At 60.3% G+C, this 18,288-nt stretch overlaps 1 protein-coding gene across 3 annotated transcripts in view; it reads right to left on the bottom strand.

Moving 5' to 3' along the window:
• Positions 1-18,288, bottom strand: part of ABTB2 (ankyrin repeat and BTB domain containing 2) — a 138,089-nt gene that overhangs the window by 4,868 nt on the left and 114,933 nt on the right. For all 3 annotated transcript variants that reach the window (XM_059709718.1, XM_059709719.1, XM_059709721.1), the window contains 9 exons: positions 10,016-10,168; positions 8,644-8,809; positions 6,761-6,850; positions 5,726-5,827; positions 3,833-3,929; positions 3,506-3,641; positions 1,927-2,156; positions 514-692; positions 27-132 (listed from right to left, as the gene is read on the bottom strand). In XM_059709718.1, the coding sequence (XP_059565701.1) occupies positions 27-132; positions 514-692; positions 1,927-2,156; positions 3,506-3,641; positions 3,833-3,929; positions 5,726-5,827; positions 6,761-6,850; positions 8,644-8,809; positions 10,016-10,168 (1,259 nt within the window). The remainder of the gene's footprint in view (positions 1-26; positions 133-513; positions 693-1,926; positions 2,157-3,505; positions 3,642-3,832; positions 3,930-5,725; positions 5,828-6,760; positions 6,851-8,643; positions 8,810-10,015; positions 10,169-18,288) is intronic.

Genomic DNA, 18,288 nt, shown 5'->3' with positions numbered 1-18,288 from the left:
GAGGGGCCGTGAGGCAGGGGCCTCACCTAGTCGGGCCGGCAGGGTCTTGCGGATCTCTGGGATGCTGGGGATGGGGCTGCTGCCGTAGCAGTGCGTGAAGATGGCGGCCAGCTGCTGGATGACGGAGTCGTTCTGTGGGGAGGCAGAGAGCCCGTTAGCCTGCCCGCCGTGATTTCAAATGCCCAGGATTTGAGCAGCCACTGTCTTTTGTTCCTTCCGGATCTGCCTTGGCTCGATGATGCCTGTTCCTTTGCCGCTGCTTCCCCCGATTGCTTTTCTGGCCAGGCTCCAGCCCAGACAAATGCGTGGCCTCTGCCCTCTGCAGCCAGGCAGCGCAAGTTGGTGTGGGTAGGTGTGCACCTGTGTGCGTGGGGGTGCCCCTGTGTCTGTCTGCCCGTGGTCAGTCTGTGTGTCTACGTGTCTACGTGTCTGCCCTGTGGTCTGGCTCAGGGCTGCCGGCTCTGGGGCGCAGGCCTCCTGAGCTTGGGGTGGGGCCTGCCCGGCGACACTCACCTTGCTGGTCTTGAGGATGTTGAACATGAGCTGCAGGCCCTCGGTGACCAGCTCCTCGTTGTACTCCTCCTCCTTGAGGGAGCCGAAGTCCCGCAGGAGGCTCTGCACCACGGAGTACCGCGACTGGGAGAAGGAGGTCCTCAGGGACTCGATCCAGACATGCAGCTTCCAGGGGACGCCTGGGCCGGGGAGAAGGGCCGGTGTCATTCCCTGCGAGCACTCCCGCCCAGACCCCTTTTCGGGCAGGCTGCCTTGGGATGAGCGAGAGCACCCCACCTGGGCCCGGGCCCCACCCTGCGTGCTGAGCACCCTCTCAGCGCAGCCGTGGAAGGAAAGCGCCCGTTCCCCTGACAGGCCGCCCTGAGGGGTCAGAGGGAATCCAGGTCCTCAGCCCAAAGGCAAGGCGCCTGGCTCTGAACGTCTGCAGCTCAGCCTGGGGCCACACTGTCCCACTGCCCGTGGGCCTGGAGTTCCGGGGGAGGACGCATTCATTATAAGCAGGACATACGGCCCCACGCCTGCCTAGAAGCCCGAGCTGACCCTGCCCCATCACACGGCCTCCACCAGCGCCCAGGGCACGGCTGTGAGTGCGCATCCCATCAGGCGTGTCGGTGGGGCCACAGCAGGTGAAACTGCGTTGTGAAGGTCCTGACAAGACTAGCACTGTGCCCGGTAACTAGAGAGAGAGCCGTGGGTCAGAAGGGATTGATGGCTTTTCTGGACCCGCTGTAAGTGGCATGAGCATCCTTGGTTGACTGACTGCAGGGGGTGTGATACACCCCATTTTACAGTGAGGAACCCTGGCCGAGTAGCCGGGAGAAGGCGGCGCGGCCTCCTGCTCTCTGTCCTGCACTGGGGTGTGTGTGTGTGTGTGTGTGTGTGTGTGTGTGTGTGGCCCCGTGACAGGAACAACACGCCGTCTTGTGCCGGGTGCTCACGGTGAGCGGTACCAGGCTGTGCTTCCTGCACGGAGTCGCCTGAGATGAGCATCATCAGCGATGGCCAAGGTGGCCCGGCTGCAACACGCCCAGGTGTGACCGGCGTCCCCGGAGGAGCAGCCGTAGCCTGGCAAACCTGGGAATGAGGGAGGCTGGCAAGGGGCTGGAGAGCGTCTAGCTGACCAGAAATGTTGACCTGGTCCTATGAGGCTCAGTGCTGCCCCTCCCAGGGCCTGACCAGGGCAGTGGAGGGCCGAGGGCTCGAGGCAAGACGGGCCCAAGGCCTCTCCCGTCCTGGCCGCCCACACCAGGCCTGGGCAGGCCACACCGCCCCACGCTCAGCTGCCCTGAGGCCTATCTGCTCATGGGCCCTGGCCTGCAGGCCTGCTGAAGAGCAGAATGTGTGTGTGTGTGCGCGCGCGCATGTGTGTGTGTGTGCGTGCGTGTGCGTGTGCACGCGCGCCCCAGGCCTCACCCAGTGCCCTCAGCTCCATGGTGATGTCCACGTAGCCGTGCTCCGCGCTGTAGTACATGGCCTCCTGCAGGGCCTTCGTGCGGGTCCGGCTCAGCCGCACAGGCCCCTCGCCGCCGCTGCCCTGGCTGGATGCGTCGCTTTCCTCCACGCCCTCGGCCAGGATCTCCTCCAGCGACAGCACGTCCGCTTTGGCCTGCTGCGGCTGCGTCAGGAGCTTCCGCAGGACGTTCCTGCGGGCCAGGCACCAAGGGGATGAGGTCCCGCCACGGACGTGTCCACCGAGTGCCCCGCGGCCTGGAGGGCCTGCCGTCCTGGCTGTGTGACCTCAACCACGTTGTTCCACCTCTCTGAGCCCTGAATGCTTGTCTGCAGAACAAGGCGTCCAGCACCCTCTCCAGGAGGTCCCCTGGGCCAGTGACAGCCTCAATGCCGAGCCTGACCACAGCAGCTTGAGACAGCGTCCACCTTCCACGGGGTGTCCGCAGCGCAGCCGCGCTCATACGGGCTCCCTCCCACTAACAAGAACGTGAAGACGAATGTCGTACAGAATTCGTTCACGGACGAATGTGTAGTGTCAGACCTGCCAGAGCGCGTCCCCCTACACTTGGCACTGAAGCCTGGGAGGTCCTGTGAACGCTCATTTTGGGGAGCTGCACACACCTGGGGCCACACTGGGCAGAAGTGGAGACCCAGGCCCCAGGCTCGTCCTGTCACATCCTGCGGCTCAGGCCCGGGGCGGCTGGGGCAGGGAATGGACAAAGGTCACCTGGGGGCTCACTTCCTCCTCTCACCCCTCCCCACTCTGATGGAGGCCAGGCTGTGCCAGGCAGCCCAGCTCACGGCCTAGAGACCTCCTGCAGGACCAGGGGCGCTCCAGAGAGTGAGAGGCAGGTGAGGAGGCTGCAGGGGGGGAAATACAGTGCTGGGTGGGTAGAGAGGCCGTGATGTGCAAGCTGGCAGCTGAGGGCGAGGTTGGTTTAGGGGGTGAGTTGGGGGCAGGGCCAGCAGGTGCAGAGGGAAAGCCTTGGGGTCGGGGGAGACCGCGGCGAGGGCACAGCCTGGCTCTGAAAACAGTGTTTGGAACGGGAAGCAGGCATCCACCTGCCCTCAGCCTTCTAATAACCTCCTTCCTGTCTCCCCCTCCCCGGCGCTGCCTAATGGCTCTGCCCTCAGCCTGCTGCCGCCCATCACACCCCTGGGCAGGCGTGGCCCCACGAGCCCGGCCACCATCTGCCCTGGGCAGGACGTGGCTTCCCGGAGCCCCCGGAGCCTCTGCGTGGCCAGCCGTCTGCTGGGTGGGAGCGTCGGGAGCCGCTTGGCTCCAAACCTCCACCGGCACGGAAGGGCCGAGGCCCCGAGGCGGCCCTGCAGCCCCAGGGCAGAGAGTCAAGGGAAACGGGGCCTGCCCTGGGCGTCCACAGCCCCAGGCTCCAGTCCCAGGTCTGCCAGGGACCCTCCCGCTTCTGGGCCCCTGTGCCGGATCTCCAGCCAAGCTCTTCTGCTCCCCACTGGGGAATCCAGGCTCCCGAGACCTGGTTTGGGGCCCCACATCACGGGGGGGCAGGAGCCCAGCGGGTACCTGTGGCCGTGGGCCGCCGAGTGGCTGAAGCAGTTCATGTCCTCGTGGAGGGAGGAGGCCATGCCGTTGGCCTCGAGCATGCTGAGGAGGGGGTCCGCGCCGCGGCTCAGCAACAGGCTGACCAGCTCGTAGTTCCCTAAGGGACAAGGCGGACTGAGCACGTGCCCACCATGCACTGCCCTGTGCCGGGCCCGCCGGGGCATCGAGCACGGCGATGTGGCCAGAGGGCCCAGCGGAGGGGCTTCAAGGTCCACGTGTGGGGGTGACATGGGGAGGGGCAGTTGGGGATTCTTGCTGGGCGGGCAGGGCAGGGCAGCGTGTACCTACCAGCCGCAGAGGCGAGCTGCAGGGGCGTCTCCGCGTAGCTGTCCTCGCCGCTGTTCACCGCTGAGCCCTCCACGTGGGCGCCGGCGTCCAGCAGCAACTGTCGGGGCACAGGGAGGACACGTAAGGGCGGGGGACTAGGGGGCATGTGCCTCAGGAGGCTGTGGGGTCGGGCTCCACCCAGCTCACCCAGCAGCCGAGGAACCAGAATGGCAGAACTCCAGGTGCCCCTCAGGGCTCCATGTTTCTAGAATCTTTGCCTCCGCCCTGTGGCCTTGGTCCAAGCCCCTAAGCTGGGGGACCTCTGAGCTATTCCTGCAGTGACCCTCCAAGAACTCATGCAGATGAGCAGCACAGAAAGTACTGAGGGAAACGGGGGCTCTGGGAGGCAGCAGAGATGTGGGAAGGCCTGGGTGTCAGAGTCCGAAAGAGCCGAGTGCTAGTGCAGACAGCTCAACTCTGAGCCTCAGTCTTCCTCATCTGGGAAATGGGAGGGGACCGCTCGCAGCGTTGCTGGGATTAAGTGAAATGGTGCGCCCCTCTCTGCAGGGGCTCAGTAACCGGTGGATCTTGGTATTCTTGGTGTTCCCATCAGGTTCAGTGAGCTACCCGAGGCTGGAATTGGTGGGGCTGTGGGACCACCTTGCTGCCTAGGACACCAGGAGGCCTCCCCAGTCTGGGCAGGCCTTGCCAGGGGCCACGAGGCAGGGTTAACAGATACCAGGCCGTTCCAGCTGAGCTGGGCCAGCTTTGCCTTGGGCAGGGGTGGCGTCTGCACGACTCCACCAGGTGACTCTGAGCTCCTTCTCACTTTTCCTGACCGGCCGCTCTGGAGGGAGCCACCTCCCCGCCTCCACCCAAGGTTTCTGGAGACCAAACCCTCCTCAGAGCCTGTGCTTGGCAGAGTCTGGGGAAACCCCACCTGCCTCTCCCCTGGAGACCAGGTGGGGGGGCCAGGCTGACCTCAGCCTCCACTGCAGTGTGTGCAGAGCTGGGGTGCCGTCAGCAAGAAACCAGTCAGGCACCAGTGCCAGAGCCCGTGCACCAAGGTGGCGGGAGTGGGGCACTGCCCATTGGGGCGAGACTGGGCACCAGACCAGGCAAGCCTGGGCCAGGCTGGACCTGTGCTCAGGTCCTCAGGAGGCACAACCGAGAAGCAGGCAGATGTGGCAGCCGGCCCGGTACCCATCCGTTACCGAGTGCCCTACAGGCCAGGCTGCGAGGACGATGGTGAAGAGGCTGGACATGGCCCTGCCCTCAGAGGACTCACATTCTAGTGGACAGCGAGGGTGTTACATGACCTCCCGGGAAGGAGTGTCAAATCCCGGAGGAGCAAAGGAGTCTGGGAGTCGAGCGGCAATGTGGTTGGGTTCGATGCTGCTCTGCCACAGCTTCCCCTTCTAGGCCCGAATCCACACCTGTCCCAGCTACTGAGCCAAGGTGGCCAACAACATGGCTTGGCTCGACAGGTGAGTCTTGCCTCCGGAAAGTGGCACACTGGGCCGTTAACGGGGAGAGGCAGACCTGGGAGGGCACCGTGACACAGAGGCAGCTCTGCGGGAGTTCATGAGGGCGTAGAAAAAGCGAGGGATCAGAACGGAGAGAGAACAGCACATGGGCACAGATTCCAACAGGCCCTGAGACTCACCCAGAGACATGGAGATGCCAGGCAGGCCCGGACTGCTTGGACCTGGGCCTTGTTCCTGAACCGCCCCCCGGCCCCTGTCCCCCCATCCTCACACTAAGTCCTCTCCTCGAGACAAACCAGGTGGGGCTCTGCCTGCCGACCAGGTTCTTAAGCAGCACCTCTGGTATCCGAGGCAACGGCTCACTCCTTGAGGCTGAGGCTATGCTTAGGGCCCAGCCCATGGCACTGCACACCTGGCAGGAGCTCACCTGAACCACAGAGATGTGTCCATGCAGCACAGCAAATGTCAGCGCGGTCCAGTGCCGGCTGTCGGGGTGAATGGAGGGGTGCCTGGGAGAGTTGCTAGGAACCTGGGAAAATATCACAAATGATCAGTGTTTCTGGGTGAGTGACATTCCCGGGCAGGTCACACAGGCACCCGAGTGAACGAAGGGGGTACCCTGCAGGGATGGTGACTAGGAATTAACTCGGGTGCTTTCCACATTCCATTGGTAATGACTGCCTGGAGCACCCTGTGGACAAGGCTCAAAAGGATGCTCAATTAGTGATGTCTGCCCTGGGCAGAGGGAGCACTTGATGCCTCAGAGCAGGGGTCCTCAAACTGCGGCCCGCCGAAAACCTTTATCCGGCCCACCGGGTGTTTTTGCCACCGCTGTGTGCATAGGAATTTGTTCATAGTTTTTTTTTTAAACTATAGTCCGGCCCTCCAACGGTCTGAGGGACAGTGAACTGGCCCCGTTTAAAAAGTTTGAGGACCCCTGCCTCAGAGGAAGGCAGAGCCAGAAGCACTTGGGGATGGGGATTAGGTCAGCCGTGGGCAAACTACGGCCCGCAGGCTGGATCCGGCCCGTTTGAAATGAATAAAACTAAAAAAAAAAAAAAGACCGTACCCTTTTATGTAATGATGTTTACTTTGAATTTATATTAGTTCACACAAACACTCCATCCATGCTTTTGTTCCGGCCCTCCGGTCCAGTTTAAGAACCCATTGTGGCCCTCGGGTCAAAAAGTTTGCCCACCCCTGGACTAGGTTGATAAAAGGTAAAAGGCACCAGCAGGATCGTGGCCATTCTCTCCTCTCAACTCCCCCACTTAGCACCCTCCTCTCCGAAAGCCCAAATCTTTGCTAACTGTGATCGCCATGCACCTTGGATTTCCAGTCCTGAGCCACCTCTACCCAGTTGTTCAAAACTCTGCACCCAGCATGCAGCACGGCTGGCCGAGACCCTGGGGTGCTCACTTGCTGGGCGAGGGGCCTGGGTGCGGCTCTGGGGCTTACGCACCTGGATGTCCAAGTTTGCTCCAGCATCGATCAACATCTGGACCATGGCTTCGTCCCCAGCAGCACAGGCGTACATCAGCGGCGTCATACCCTACGGGAGCCAAAGGCAGAAGCGAAACTATCAGGAAGCAGAACGGGGACGTATTCCACAGGCCTCTGCCCCAGAACCATAGATCCAAGGGTCCTGCTTCCCCCCCTGCTCATCCGAGCGATCCTGCGCCCGGTAATGGCCTCCCCTGGGCCTGCTGGGCACACGGCACCCGGAGGGCAAGGAGGGGCATTTCCACGAGCACAGGCCGTGGGGCGGGACTCAGGTGCAAGGCCTCCTCGCCTCGGGGAGCTGTAAACTTTGTATGCAAGTTACTTGTACCCCTCTGTGCCTGTTTCTTTATCTTTTTTTTTTTTAATTTAATTTTTTAAAATATGTTTTTATTGGTTTTTAGAGAGAAAGGAAAGGAGAGGGTGAGACAGAGAGACATCGGCTGCCTCCTGCACTCCTCCCACTGGGGATTGAGCCAGCAACCTGAGCATGTGCCCTGATTGGGAATGGAACCGTGACCTCTTGGTGCATGGTCCAGCGCTCAGCCCACAGCCTCACACGAGTGACACAGGGCTGGGCAGTTTCTGCATCTTTAGAATGGGAAGAGCATTCCTCACAGGGTGGGGGTAAAGAGTATGAATTATTCTGTACAAATTGCTTGCTACAGGTGGGATTACCTTGCCTGAGCTAAGTAATTAACAGCACTATCACTGCTGCTACATTAAACGGCCATCGCCCCGCCCACCCAAGCCCTGTGCGCGCCAATCACCCTGTGAGCAGTTTACATGCATTATCTCATTTACTCGCCATGACACCCCAACTAGGAGGCTCTGTTCTTGTCCCATTTTACAGGTGAGGGGCAGAGGGGGATTACGTGCCCACAGCCTCACACGAGTGACACAGGGCTGAGACGAAAGCCAGGTCCCGGGCTGTGAAGCTCACCCTCTGCAGCGTCTCCTGGGAGGTGGAGATGCTTTACTATAACATCTCGTGCTCCTGAGACGTTCCGAGCTCTCCCGGAAGCTGAGGCCCAGCCCTCCCGGGGTGCAGGCGGTGGTGCACGGCTGCCTCCTGGCCGGGAACCCTTCTCCGGGGCCGGTAATAGCAGAGGCCGCGGTGGGAAGAGTTATTCCTCAGCTGGATCCTGGCAAGCGCTTGCCTGGAGCCCGCGCTGTTATTTATTAGGTTATTTGTGTGTAGACAACATCTCCTGGCCTCGTAAATCCGTGCCTCGTGCCCAGAGATACAGAAACGGCCTGAGATTAATCACGGCACGGGGCTGTCTGCCCACAGGCCACTGTGTAAACACCAAGGCCGAGGGACGCAGGACCGGCCTCGGAGAAACGCCACCGCCGCAGAGGGGACTCGGCGTCGTTTCACCTGCACACGCCTCCCGCACACGCCTGGTTGCCTCCCCCGCACACCTGCACACGGGTTGGAGTTTGAGGCAGGCCCGGAGCCCTGTGGGAGAAGCTCCTTTTTCTGGGTCGGGCCGTCCCTACTTGAGGAACATGAAGCGGCTAAACCGAAAGGGGCTGATTAACAGACTCCAGGGATCGTCGTCGTCGTCAGCTGTGGACAACAACACCCAGAACGACCGCTTCCTGAGCACCGACCATGTGCCAGAGGCCAAGTCCCACCATGACCCTACGGGGCAGCACCGTGATCCCCGTGGTGGAGGGGAGGGCGCGGAGGCTCGGAGAGGAGCTTGTCCCCATGCCACGCTGTGACATGGCGCCCAAGGCCAGGTGTGTCTGAAGCCACAGGCCGGGCCTCGAGAGGAAGACGCTCCCCACCTCCCATCCCCCCCAAGCTGCCCGCACAGAGGAGCTCTCCGAACGCACCTGGTCGTCCATGGTGTTGACCCCGTCCGGGCCCAGGGCCACGACCGCCTGGTGGATGAGGTCCGTCCTCCCGCAGTTGAGCATGCGGAAGCCGAGGTCCTGGCTGAACTTCTGGGTAGCCGCTCGGGCATCCAGCCTCCGGAAGGAGCTGAAGCAGCACTCGGGTCTGCGCAGGAAAGACCGGCGTGTGAGCGTGGCCGCGTGTGGACGCTCTGCCCGGACACCGCCTCGCACGGAGCCGTGACACAGCTGTGCCCGGCGGGCGGGCGGCAGGCGGACGGGGTGGGTGGGGAGGACTGGGAATGGCCGGCGGAGCAGCAGTGACTGGCCTGGCCGTGCTCAGTGACACGAGCACACACACTCCTGCTGGTCTATGGCCATGTTACAGAAGTGCTCTGAGCTCTGGGGAATGATCCATGGCCGGGAAACAACGTGCCCTCTGGAATGATCTCCCGGGGCTGCCCAAGGAGTCCTGGCCTGGGCTGGGGCCACGGAGAAGGCCTCGCTGGGCCCCTCACACAGTGTGGTGGCCGAGTCCCAGTTCTGAGCATTACAGTCTCTCCCCTCCAGGCTTCTTGGTGAGGCCAGAGGACGGAAGAAATGACAGGGAGCAGCCAGAGCCCCAGTGCCATCGAGCACCCTACCAAGCAAGGGAACTCCCAGGAAGCCCAGCACCTCTGCAGGGCACTGCGGGCTTCCAGAGGGCAGCTCAGCCACAGCCGTGTGAGGCCAAAGTGTCGAGAGTGTGACTTCCAGAAGGAGAGCGGGCGTTCGCCATGAAGACTGAGGAGGCCATAACTAGGGTTTGGGCCGGCCAAAAACAGCTACAAAAGATGCAAGGCTCTCACGGGCCAAGCATGGCCACACGGACCTTCCCTGGGGCCTGGAGACCCACCCAAGAGAGGCACATCAGAAGGAAACGAAGAGCCCTTGCTGGGGCCACATGGACCTACGTTCAAATCGGGGCACGGCCACCTGGCTGACTGGGTGCCCAGGAGCAAATCACCTCGGCTTCTCCACCTGTCACATGGGCACTATAATACCCTTTCCCTCTAATGCTGTCACAAGGACCGAGCGATGCACATAAAAGGAAGGGCTCAGCACAGTGCCTGCATAGGACGTGCTCAAGAAAATGGCAATTACAGGAAGAGAGGAGAGGACCCACTTCTGCCGCCACCCCCAAATATCCCAGAGTGCCAGACGGTGAGAGCTCGCCTGCCCTAACCCAAGGGTGCTCCGGGTACCAGACCCACGGCTGTAGGAGAGGCACCCAGAACGACAGCTCTAACAGGCTCCGGGAGACGAGGGAGGGGGTGGCCAGGGGTGGCACGGGAGCCAGGGCCCTCCCGCCTCGCTCCCCCTGATCCCGTACTTGAGCTGCCGGGGCTCGCAGTCCAGGCCGGGCAGCAGCAGCCGGGCCGCCTGCCGGATGTCGCCGCTGTCCACGGTGAGGCTGCGCCGGTGCTCTGCGTAGGTGATGGCCACGCGCATCCACTCCATCAGCGGGGGCAGCAGCATGAAGGGCCTGCAAGGCAGCAGAGAGAGGGTCAGGCCCAGGCTCTTCTTGCCTTCCACCAGGACACACCAGACCGCAGGCACTCAGGGTACCCAAGCCCACCGACCCGTCCCTGCCTCCTCCTGAGCACGAACCAGCTCACCTCTGCCCATCCAGATACCACTGATCCTTTAAGGCTCAGCTCCGGAAACCTCCCCAAACCCCTGTCTCCAGAGAAAACAGTCCCCTCCTGCTCCAAGGTCCCTCACGACTCTCTTCCGACAGCCAATGTGTCTCCTCCTGACGGACGCTCCCGCTTGGGGAAGAGCCTCCCTCATCCCTGCTTTCTCCAAGCCACGCCCAGCACAGCCCGCACACAGGCCCCCAGGAAACACCTGCTGAAGGACTAACGTGAGGCTGAGCATCAGGAACTCAGTCTAGGGCACCCAAGTTCTCAGCTCGGGACCGAGCCCTGTTTCTGCCCAGAAAAGAATGGCATATAATTTCCAAGGGTGTGATGCTCACGCGTCAGAGTGGGAAGCCAGGAATCCACGGGGAACGTACAGATTCTAAAAGGACTAACAATCCATTTGTGAATGACCCCTGTTTGACTACAAGTGTCCACTTGAATTCCCCCTCAAATATTTCTGGGTTTTACAGTTCTCCCATGATAATGCTGCAAGGCAAGCTCAAAGGCACACTTGTACGCATCAGTCCTTTTCATCCAAGGGGAAGGTTTCACCTTAGGCACCAGCACCGGGGAATAAAGTGTAAATGAGAAAAGACTTGGTGGATTTGCCAGCCATCTTTCCCCATCGTGGCCAACAGCCAAGACAAAGCCCCAAGTGCAGCTGCTCAGGTGGCATCTCCCAGCCGCACGCGGGGAAATCCAGAGGGAACTTGGGAAATCGTGAGGTCTAGTCAGATGGGGCCACGATTCATTCTGTTTCGGGCCCCTCAGAGCCTGGCACATGAAAAAAATTCAGCGTCGATAACCTCGGTGGCAGACGCTGGGGACGGGCTCCTTTGGCCTCTAGTTCCCACCAGCGGACAAGCTGTGTCCTCCTCAGAGTCACTCCTGGAGGCTCCGCCTCGAGCCTGCTCCTGAGCCGTTCCGGTGATTCTGTTGGTGCCCAAATCCCTGTGTTAAATCTCTTCCTGCTTGAAACACCTAGGGTGGTTTCTGCTTCCTGAACTGAACACTGATTAATATTCCCGACATGCAGAAACCCCCTGGGCCAAGGTGGTTCCTCTGCCTCTGGGGTGGTGACTGGTGGCCACCTGCCCCCAAACTGACCTCTTCAGGCCTTTCTCCTTGGCCTACCCGCCCCCCGGGCCCGTGGTCCACGGGAAAGTAAAATGACAAGCAATTCATGGGTTTTCTCGGTAACGTGCTACCCTTGGCCTGTGGGTTCCTGGTCACTATTTCCTTTCCGGTAATTTCAAGCCCACTGGGCATGCTGAGAAGCGCTGGCCTGCTTCACTGGACATTCTGGAAAACCCCATAAAAACTCCCTGGGCCGCAGCTGCGCCCTGACTCCAGGGTGAAGGGGCCCCGGAGGAGCAAGGCTGGGATGGCTGATGTTTGCGTCCTCCCCAGCGTCTCTCTGCTGTGCTCCCTCCCAAAGAAAAAGGCTGTGTCCCTCGGCTGCGCCCGGCAAAGCCTCTCAGTGCCAGCATGCACGTGTCTGCCGGGCCAGGGCCCGAGAGCAGGGCAGGGTGGAGGCACCCTGCCGGTCTGGCACCTCGGAGCAGCCGTTCCCAGAGCTTCGGTCTCAGGATCCCCTTCGATCTCTTACAAATGATGGAGGCCCCTCAAGAGCTCTTGTTCGTGCGTGCTATCCTATTGATAACTACTGTGTCAGAAATTGAAACCGAGAAAATGTTACAACATCTGAATACACCAGCTCAGATCCCACCAGACGTCAGTGAGAAATAACATAACTGCGTGTCACATGCCTCCGGAAACACTCCTGAACCCTCATAAGAAACTGAGAGTGAAAGGCAAGTAACACGTTATAATGAAAATAATCTTGGCCCTCTGAGCTCCGGAAAGTCTGACACCCCAAGCTCCCCAGCCCCACTGGCGGAACTGCTGCCTTAGATGAACGTGGCAGATCCGAGGCAGGCTGCCCTGGGCTGGCAGGAGCAATGGGTGTGGGGCTGGACTCGGGCCCTGTGGGCACGCGGTCTAGCTAGTCCTGGAATGGCGTATGGTTTGCACGCATCTGAGGGTCCTACACGTGTGCCTTCTCTGCCGCATCCTCACTGGGAGAAAGTTCCAGTGTTCCGTGAACTGGCTGTGCAGCCTGGGGCAGATCATTACTCTCCTTGGCCTCTTTTTCTACTAAGAAGGGTGTTTTTCACCCACAGATATGTTCATTGATTTTTTAGAGAGGAAGGAAGGGGGTGGGGGGTCTGGGGAGAAACATCGATGTGAGAGAGAAGCTTCGATCAATTGCTGCCTGTACACGCCCCAACCAGGGATCGAACCTGTAACCTGGGTGTGTGCCCTGATCAGGAATGGAACCCACACCTTTTGTTTACAGGAGGACAGTGTTTCTATCTTCCACTGTGGAGCCCTTCTGCTGTTACTTCACAGACTGCCCAGTGACCAAGAGCATGGGCTCTGCAGGGAGACGCCTGGGTGGGGATCCAGTGCAAGTTCCCTCACCTCTCTCAGCCTCAGTGCCCCATCTGCAAAATGGGTACAACTCCTAGGACCACCTCACAAGAAATACGTCTGTGAGGTGTTCAGCAGAGCGTTTGGCACATGGTAAGTTCTAGGTAAAGGTTAACTGTTATTGCTATTTTAGTGTCTGTTGATAGACAAAGTACCTAATAGTAACAACAACAACAAAAGGTTATGGGAATCTGGTCCAATGAAGTGCCTCAGGTCCAGCCAATTCCGTCCCTGCAGGCCCCGCAGCAAGTATAAACAGGGAAAGCCTGCCAGCAAGCTGCTCATCGCCTACACCAGTGGTCGGCAAACTGCGGCTCGCGAGCCACATGCGGCTCTTTGGCCCCTTGAGTGTGGCTCTTCCACAAAATACTGACTTGTGCGCATGGGCCACGAAGTTTCAATCGCACGTGCGGGCGCGTGGTATTTTGTGGAAGAGCCACACTCAAGGGGCCAAGGAGCCGCATGTGGCTCGCGAGCTGCAGTTTGCCGACCGCTGACCTACACCATCCACCTTATAAGGGAAGAAAACAAACGGCCCGCGATGTGGCCTGTGACCTGGAAACCACTGCTGGCGGTGCAGGCGCGCGGCCTTGGCCACCCAGAACCCAGAACCCCGCACCGGGGAAGGGCCCGCCTCGGGCCGAGGGGCCTGAACTTGTGAGGTGCCGTGGGTGCGTGTGGAATTACTGCGTGGGGCCTGCCCCTCCTGCGCGCACCAAATGCTACCGGCGGCCTAACCTACAGAGCCCCACACGTTCATGCAAACACATCCGCTCAGTCCCGCAATGACAAGCAGAGCCACTTAAAAGGCGATCGACTGGTAGCACTTGTCTTTGTGCATAAAAAAGCAGCTATTGTCATGGGGGTGGGAATCCAGGAAATACACAGACGGACAAGAATCTCCGACATGCAGAGGGCGAGAGGAGGAAACAGAGGCCCAGCCTCGAAGGTCACAAGCCGGTTCGCCCAAGGTCACAGAGCCAGCTCAGCAGCAACATGGAGACCAGACCCAAATGTCATGACTCAATTTCTCTTCATCTCTCCTTAAATTAATCATTTTGATGAGCCTGAGTCTACCAAGCCCACGGCCCCATAAGGCCCTTCCACAGGGCCAGGTCTGCAAAAGCCATTTTCCCTCTTTAAAAAATGGAAAGAGAATAAACTTCTTAAGGCCTTGGTTTTAAGAGGTCCCTGCAGCCTGGAAAAAAAAAATAAACCCTGCCCCACTCAGCAAGCATATGATTTATTGGGATTACAGTCCTATAAGCGGTGTCTTAACAACACAGAACAGGAAACGCCTCTGATTTCCAGCTCAAAGGAGGCTCTGTTCTTTGGGGGAGGTGGGCAGGGGCCTCGGGGAAAGAGTCAGGTTGGCAGATGGGCCACGCGAGCCCCAGGCGTAAGGCCCTGTGCCTCTATCGGCCACCGGCAGGCCGAGTCTGGGCCAGCAGCTGTGTGCCCTCTGTGCCCGCCCACAAGGATGTGCGTATGATACTGGGGCAGGCCCCGGATGTGCCCACTGGCTGGGCAGGGCCTCGAGACCTGGCGGAGCTCAGCCCTGAGAAAACTGGGCTGTGGTTTCTTTACTCCCACCTTTGGCTGGGGGCACAGAAGGCTCTGGGGTGCGGGCAGGCCTGGCTCCCAGGCCAGGAGGGTTTGGGGAGGTCCAGCATGCCTAAGGCTGGCTCCCTGACAAGGTTTCCCCACCGCCATCTGAGCCCAGCCCGAGCTATGAGCACACTTAGAATCGCACAGGGACCAGCCAGGCAGCTGCAGATGAAGATCAGGGAGGGGGCGGCCAGGATGTCTCCAAATTCTTCCGATGACTTGACCCCACCTTCAGTGGGAGCCACTGCAAGCCCTGGGGGTGACTGCCCACTGCAGTCACCTTCTCACGGATCTTGCTGCTCCCACGCCCCTCCCGCGTGCTCTCTGGGCCGGGCTGTGTGGCGGAACCTGCAAAGATGCCACACGGTCCCCAAATGATGGCACAGGCAGAGACTTCTCTGGGAAGGTCAAGGTCCAGAGAGCCACCGCGGCCTAACACCGAGCTGGAACGTCCACGGAGAACAAAACCAACGTTGTCCCACTGAAGTCAGACTGCACGCCCAGAACAAAGGAAGCGATTCTAGTCCAATTCACATATTGGACTAATTATTCTTCTAGAATTGCTTGGTAAACCAGAATGGTTTGGCTCAGCTGGCGTCAGAGCTGGGCAGGCATCTTTCTTCTGACCCCCAGGCCTATCTCCTCCAGCGGCCGCTGCCTCAGAGCCTGGAGCTAACCCCCCACCCCCCATCCCCGTCTGGGGACAGGTGACTTCTCTTAGAGCCGAGCTTAGGACTTTCTGTGGGGAAAATACGCTTTTCTTATTAAAGCTCATCTGGCACAGATTAGAGGCAGGAGATAAACCTCCACTCGCCCACATACGCACACGGATATAAATTTAGAATACAGCCAAGCCGGGACCAGCTGCCTGCGACTTCCCCGCCTGTTCCCGGGGTTGCCCTTCAGGCCCCCGTGGAGCCTAAAAGTGAGCACTGGAATGGGAGGTCGCGCGTGTGACCATCGGGGCATCCTGGACTGGCCCCTGGGCCCCCAGGAGTAACAGACAAACACTCACAACTGCTGTTTACAGAGCATTCACTGAGCACCTGGCACCGTTTTCAGCCTCTTGAACCTCTGGGCTCATTTACCTCTCCTATCTACGGTATGAAGCAGGTACCGTCCCCGTCCCCGTCTGATAGATGGGGAAACTGAGGCCGGAGAGGTGCAATAAGCTGCCCGAGGTCATGCCGAGCTAGTAAGTGGCCAAGCTGGAATGTGGTCCCAGGCAGAGCGCCCGCCCTCAACAATACACTCCACTGCCACTTAGGCGAGCCGATCGGCCTGCCTTCCACGCCTGCACCTGCCCCATCGCCTTCCTCTTAGGGGGAGGAGCACCAGGCACAGTGATTATATAATCTGTCACCCTAATGGGCCCCTTTGAGAGGGACAAGGAGTGCTACTACCAACACCAGGACAGCAGGTGAAACGAGAGCCGGCTCAGGCAAACGGACCATCTGGTCACCCTGGTGTGAGGGCACCCGGAGTGCCAGGCAGTGGGAGGCCGGCCCTGCCCGCCCACCCGGGAGGAGGTCTCCACTCGCCCTCCAGCTAAGGGTATTCTCACAGCCCTCCGCCCATCTTGTTATTATTTTATTTGTTTGGCTTTTGTCTGCTGCCTCCCCGGGCTGCAATTTCTCCGAAGGCAGAGACTGTTTGCTCACTGCTGTTTCCCCCCTTCAGCACAGCAGCCCATGTGAAACCCAGTCTCCGTGTGTGTAAAGGTGCGGCCCAGGTCACCCTCCCGGGCAGTGCCCTCGGCTTCCCCTGTTTCCGGGGGGTCTGCTCTTACTCTAGTTCTGGGTCAGGCCCCTGAACTCGTGAAATGGGGAGCCGCTCTGTCTTCCGCTCTCGGAGGCTTGAGTTGGCCTGGGTGCTGGCAAGTGGTTCTCTTTGGGAAAAACACACACACTCCCAGACAAAAAGATGACCATTTCATGGGAGAATTTTCTGCGGGGCACGGCCTCCTGGGGCAGCGTGGCTGACTGGGGCGAGGCAGCCTCTGGGAGGGCAGCGGGGAGCTGGGATCGAGCCTCTCAGGAGGGAAAGGGCAGACGTGGTTCTGCACATGTCCCTGTGCCCTTGGGCCTTGGTGGAGGGGACACAGCCATGATTTGGTAACTGGGCCTGACTCCAGGGTGGCATCTCATGTGGGCGGGATGGTAGAGATTCCAGGGGAGATGGCACGCAGGCCACTGCCCCTCCACCCTTTCTCACGCCCCCCCATCCTTTCTCACACAGCAGGGAGGGCTGTGGGTGCTGTGAGGTCCGGGGCCCCTGACCCAATTCTCAGGCCAAAGCTCCCAGCTCAGCGGCTGGGCGGGCGAGCAGCTGGTCCAGCAGGCCGGGTATCGCTGCTGCCCACACACCTGGAATGCAGGCCTCTCTCCTCTCTGCTGGGGTGCGGCTCCCCCCGCTCGCAGGCCACACCTCACCTACGGGGCTCACTGCTGCCATGCGCAGGAGACCGGCCTCCTGCAGCCATGCCCGGCGTCTGCGGCGGCTGGCAGAGACCACACACTCTCGCACCATATGGCAGCCAGACAGAAGGCCTCCGACCTGTTCAAACGCACGGCCCCCCAAGGGCACTGTCACCAGCACCCGCCTCTGCCAACGAGGCAGGCGTGCAAGGACCGACCCGCGGGCTGGGCAGCTTCATTCACCCCCGACACCTGCTGCGCAGCGGCTGAGGCTTTTGCTTAGGGTTTCCGGGTCGGAACTCCTGTCTGGAGTCACTGAGTGAAATCGCACAGCACCCACCTTCCCCACGTCCCACAGTCTAAGGCAGAGAGATGACCTAGTCACACTGTCAGGTAAAGAGTCTCCAGAAACTTCTAGAAGGAGGAGGGGCATGGGGCTCTGGAGGCCTAACAGAGATGCACAGTGAAGGGGGAAATTCCCGATGGCAACAAGTGGCTTTGACCCAACCAACCAGAGAAAGAGGAGAAGATGGTGCAGACTCCCGGGCCGACCCTGCTTTCTGCACCCGCATCCCAGCCGCAGCCTCACGCAGGACCCCGGCATGGCCTTCTGGGCAGCAGCGCCCCCTGCTGGGAGGTGTGGAGGGCCTGGATGTGTCGAGTAAGCATGAGGCCACTGTGCACACGGCCCTCTCATGCATCCACCCCGCGAGGCAGGACTCGTCATTAGTCTGCATTTTACAAACGTGGAAACCGAGGCTCCGAGAGGTTTGGAGACGTGTCCGAGGTCACATAGCTCGCCCATCTGACTCTTAAAAAAAAAAAAATTCTCGGGTCTTTCACAAGACCACACTGCCCCCCCCCCCAAATGCTGAGCCTGCGCGGGGGGCAGAAGGCTCCCCTCAGTGGGCCCACCCCCCGCTCCGCCCAAACCCCAGCTCCTGCACCCACAGCCCCATCAGCCCCGATGTCAGCGGGAACAGGAGGCTGGGCTGGGCCCTGAAGTCAGGGGGTGCACGTGGACCCCTAAAGAGCCTTCTCCCCCAAATCTCAAATATTCAAGTAGCAAGTGGGGCACGGACGGCTGTCGGAGGCGGCTGGTCTAGTGGGAGGAGGAAAGCTAAGAGCTGCCTGTCAGGCAAGCAGGAGCAGGCCAGAGGCAGCCCGGCCTGACGCCAGGCACCGCCGGAGCTCTCGGCCCCAGCCTCACGTCTGGAAAGCCAACCGCTCAGCCTCCGAAGGGACCTTCCTTAAGAAAGGAAGTTCAGTTCTCTGCACAGGGATTTTCCAGCAGTTCTGCAGACAAAGGGGATTGTTGCTGCCGGGTTAGAAAAACACTCCGAACGAATGAGGCCCCGGGCCTGGTAGTTCCCCCTGTGAGGACCGGTGGGCCCAACAATGGGGCAGGAAGTCATATGCAGCGGGCAGCTTCCCAGGGCACT

The sequence above is a fragment of the Myotis daubentonii genome, chromosome 9 (assembly GCF_963259705.1).
Source record: "Myotis daubentonii chromosome 9, mMyoDau2.1, whole genome shotgun sequence".
Lineage (NCBI taxonomy): Eukaryota > Metazoa > Chordata > Mammalia > Chiroptera > Vespertilionidae > Myotis > Myotis daubentonii.
Note: the sequence above shows the minus strand (reverse complement) of the source record. Positions and strands in the feature narration are given on the sequence as shown.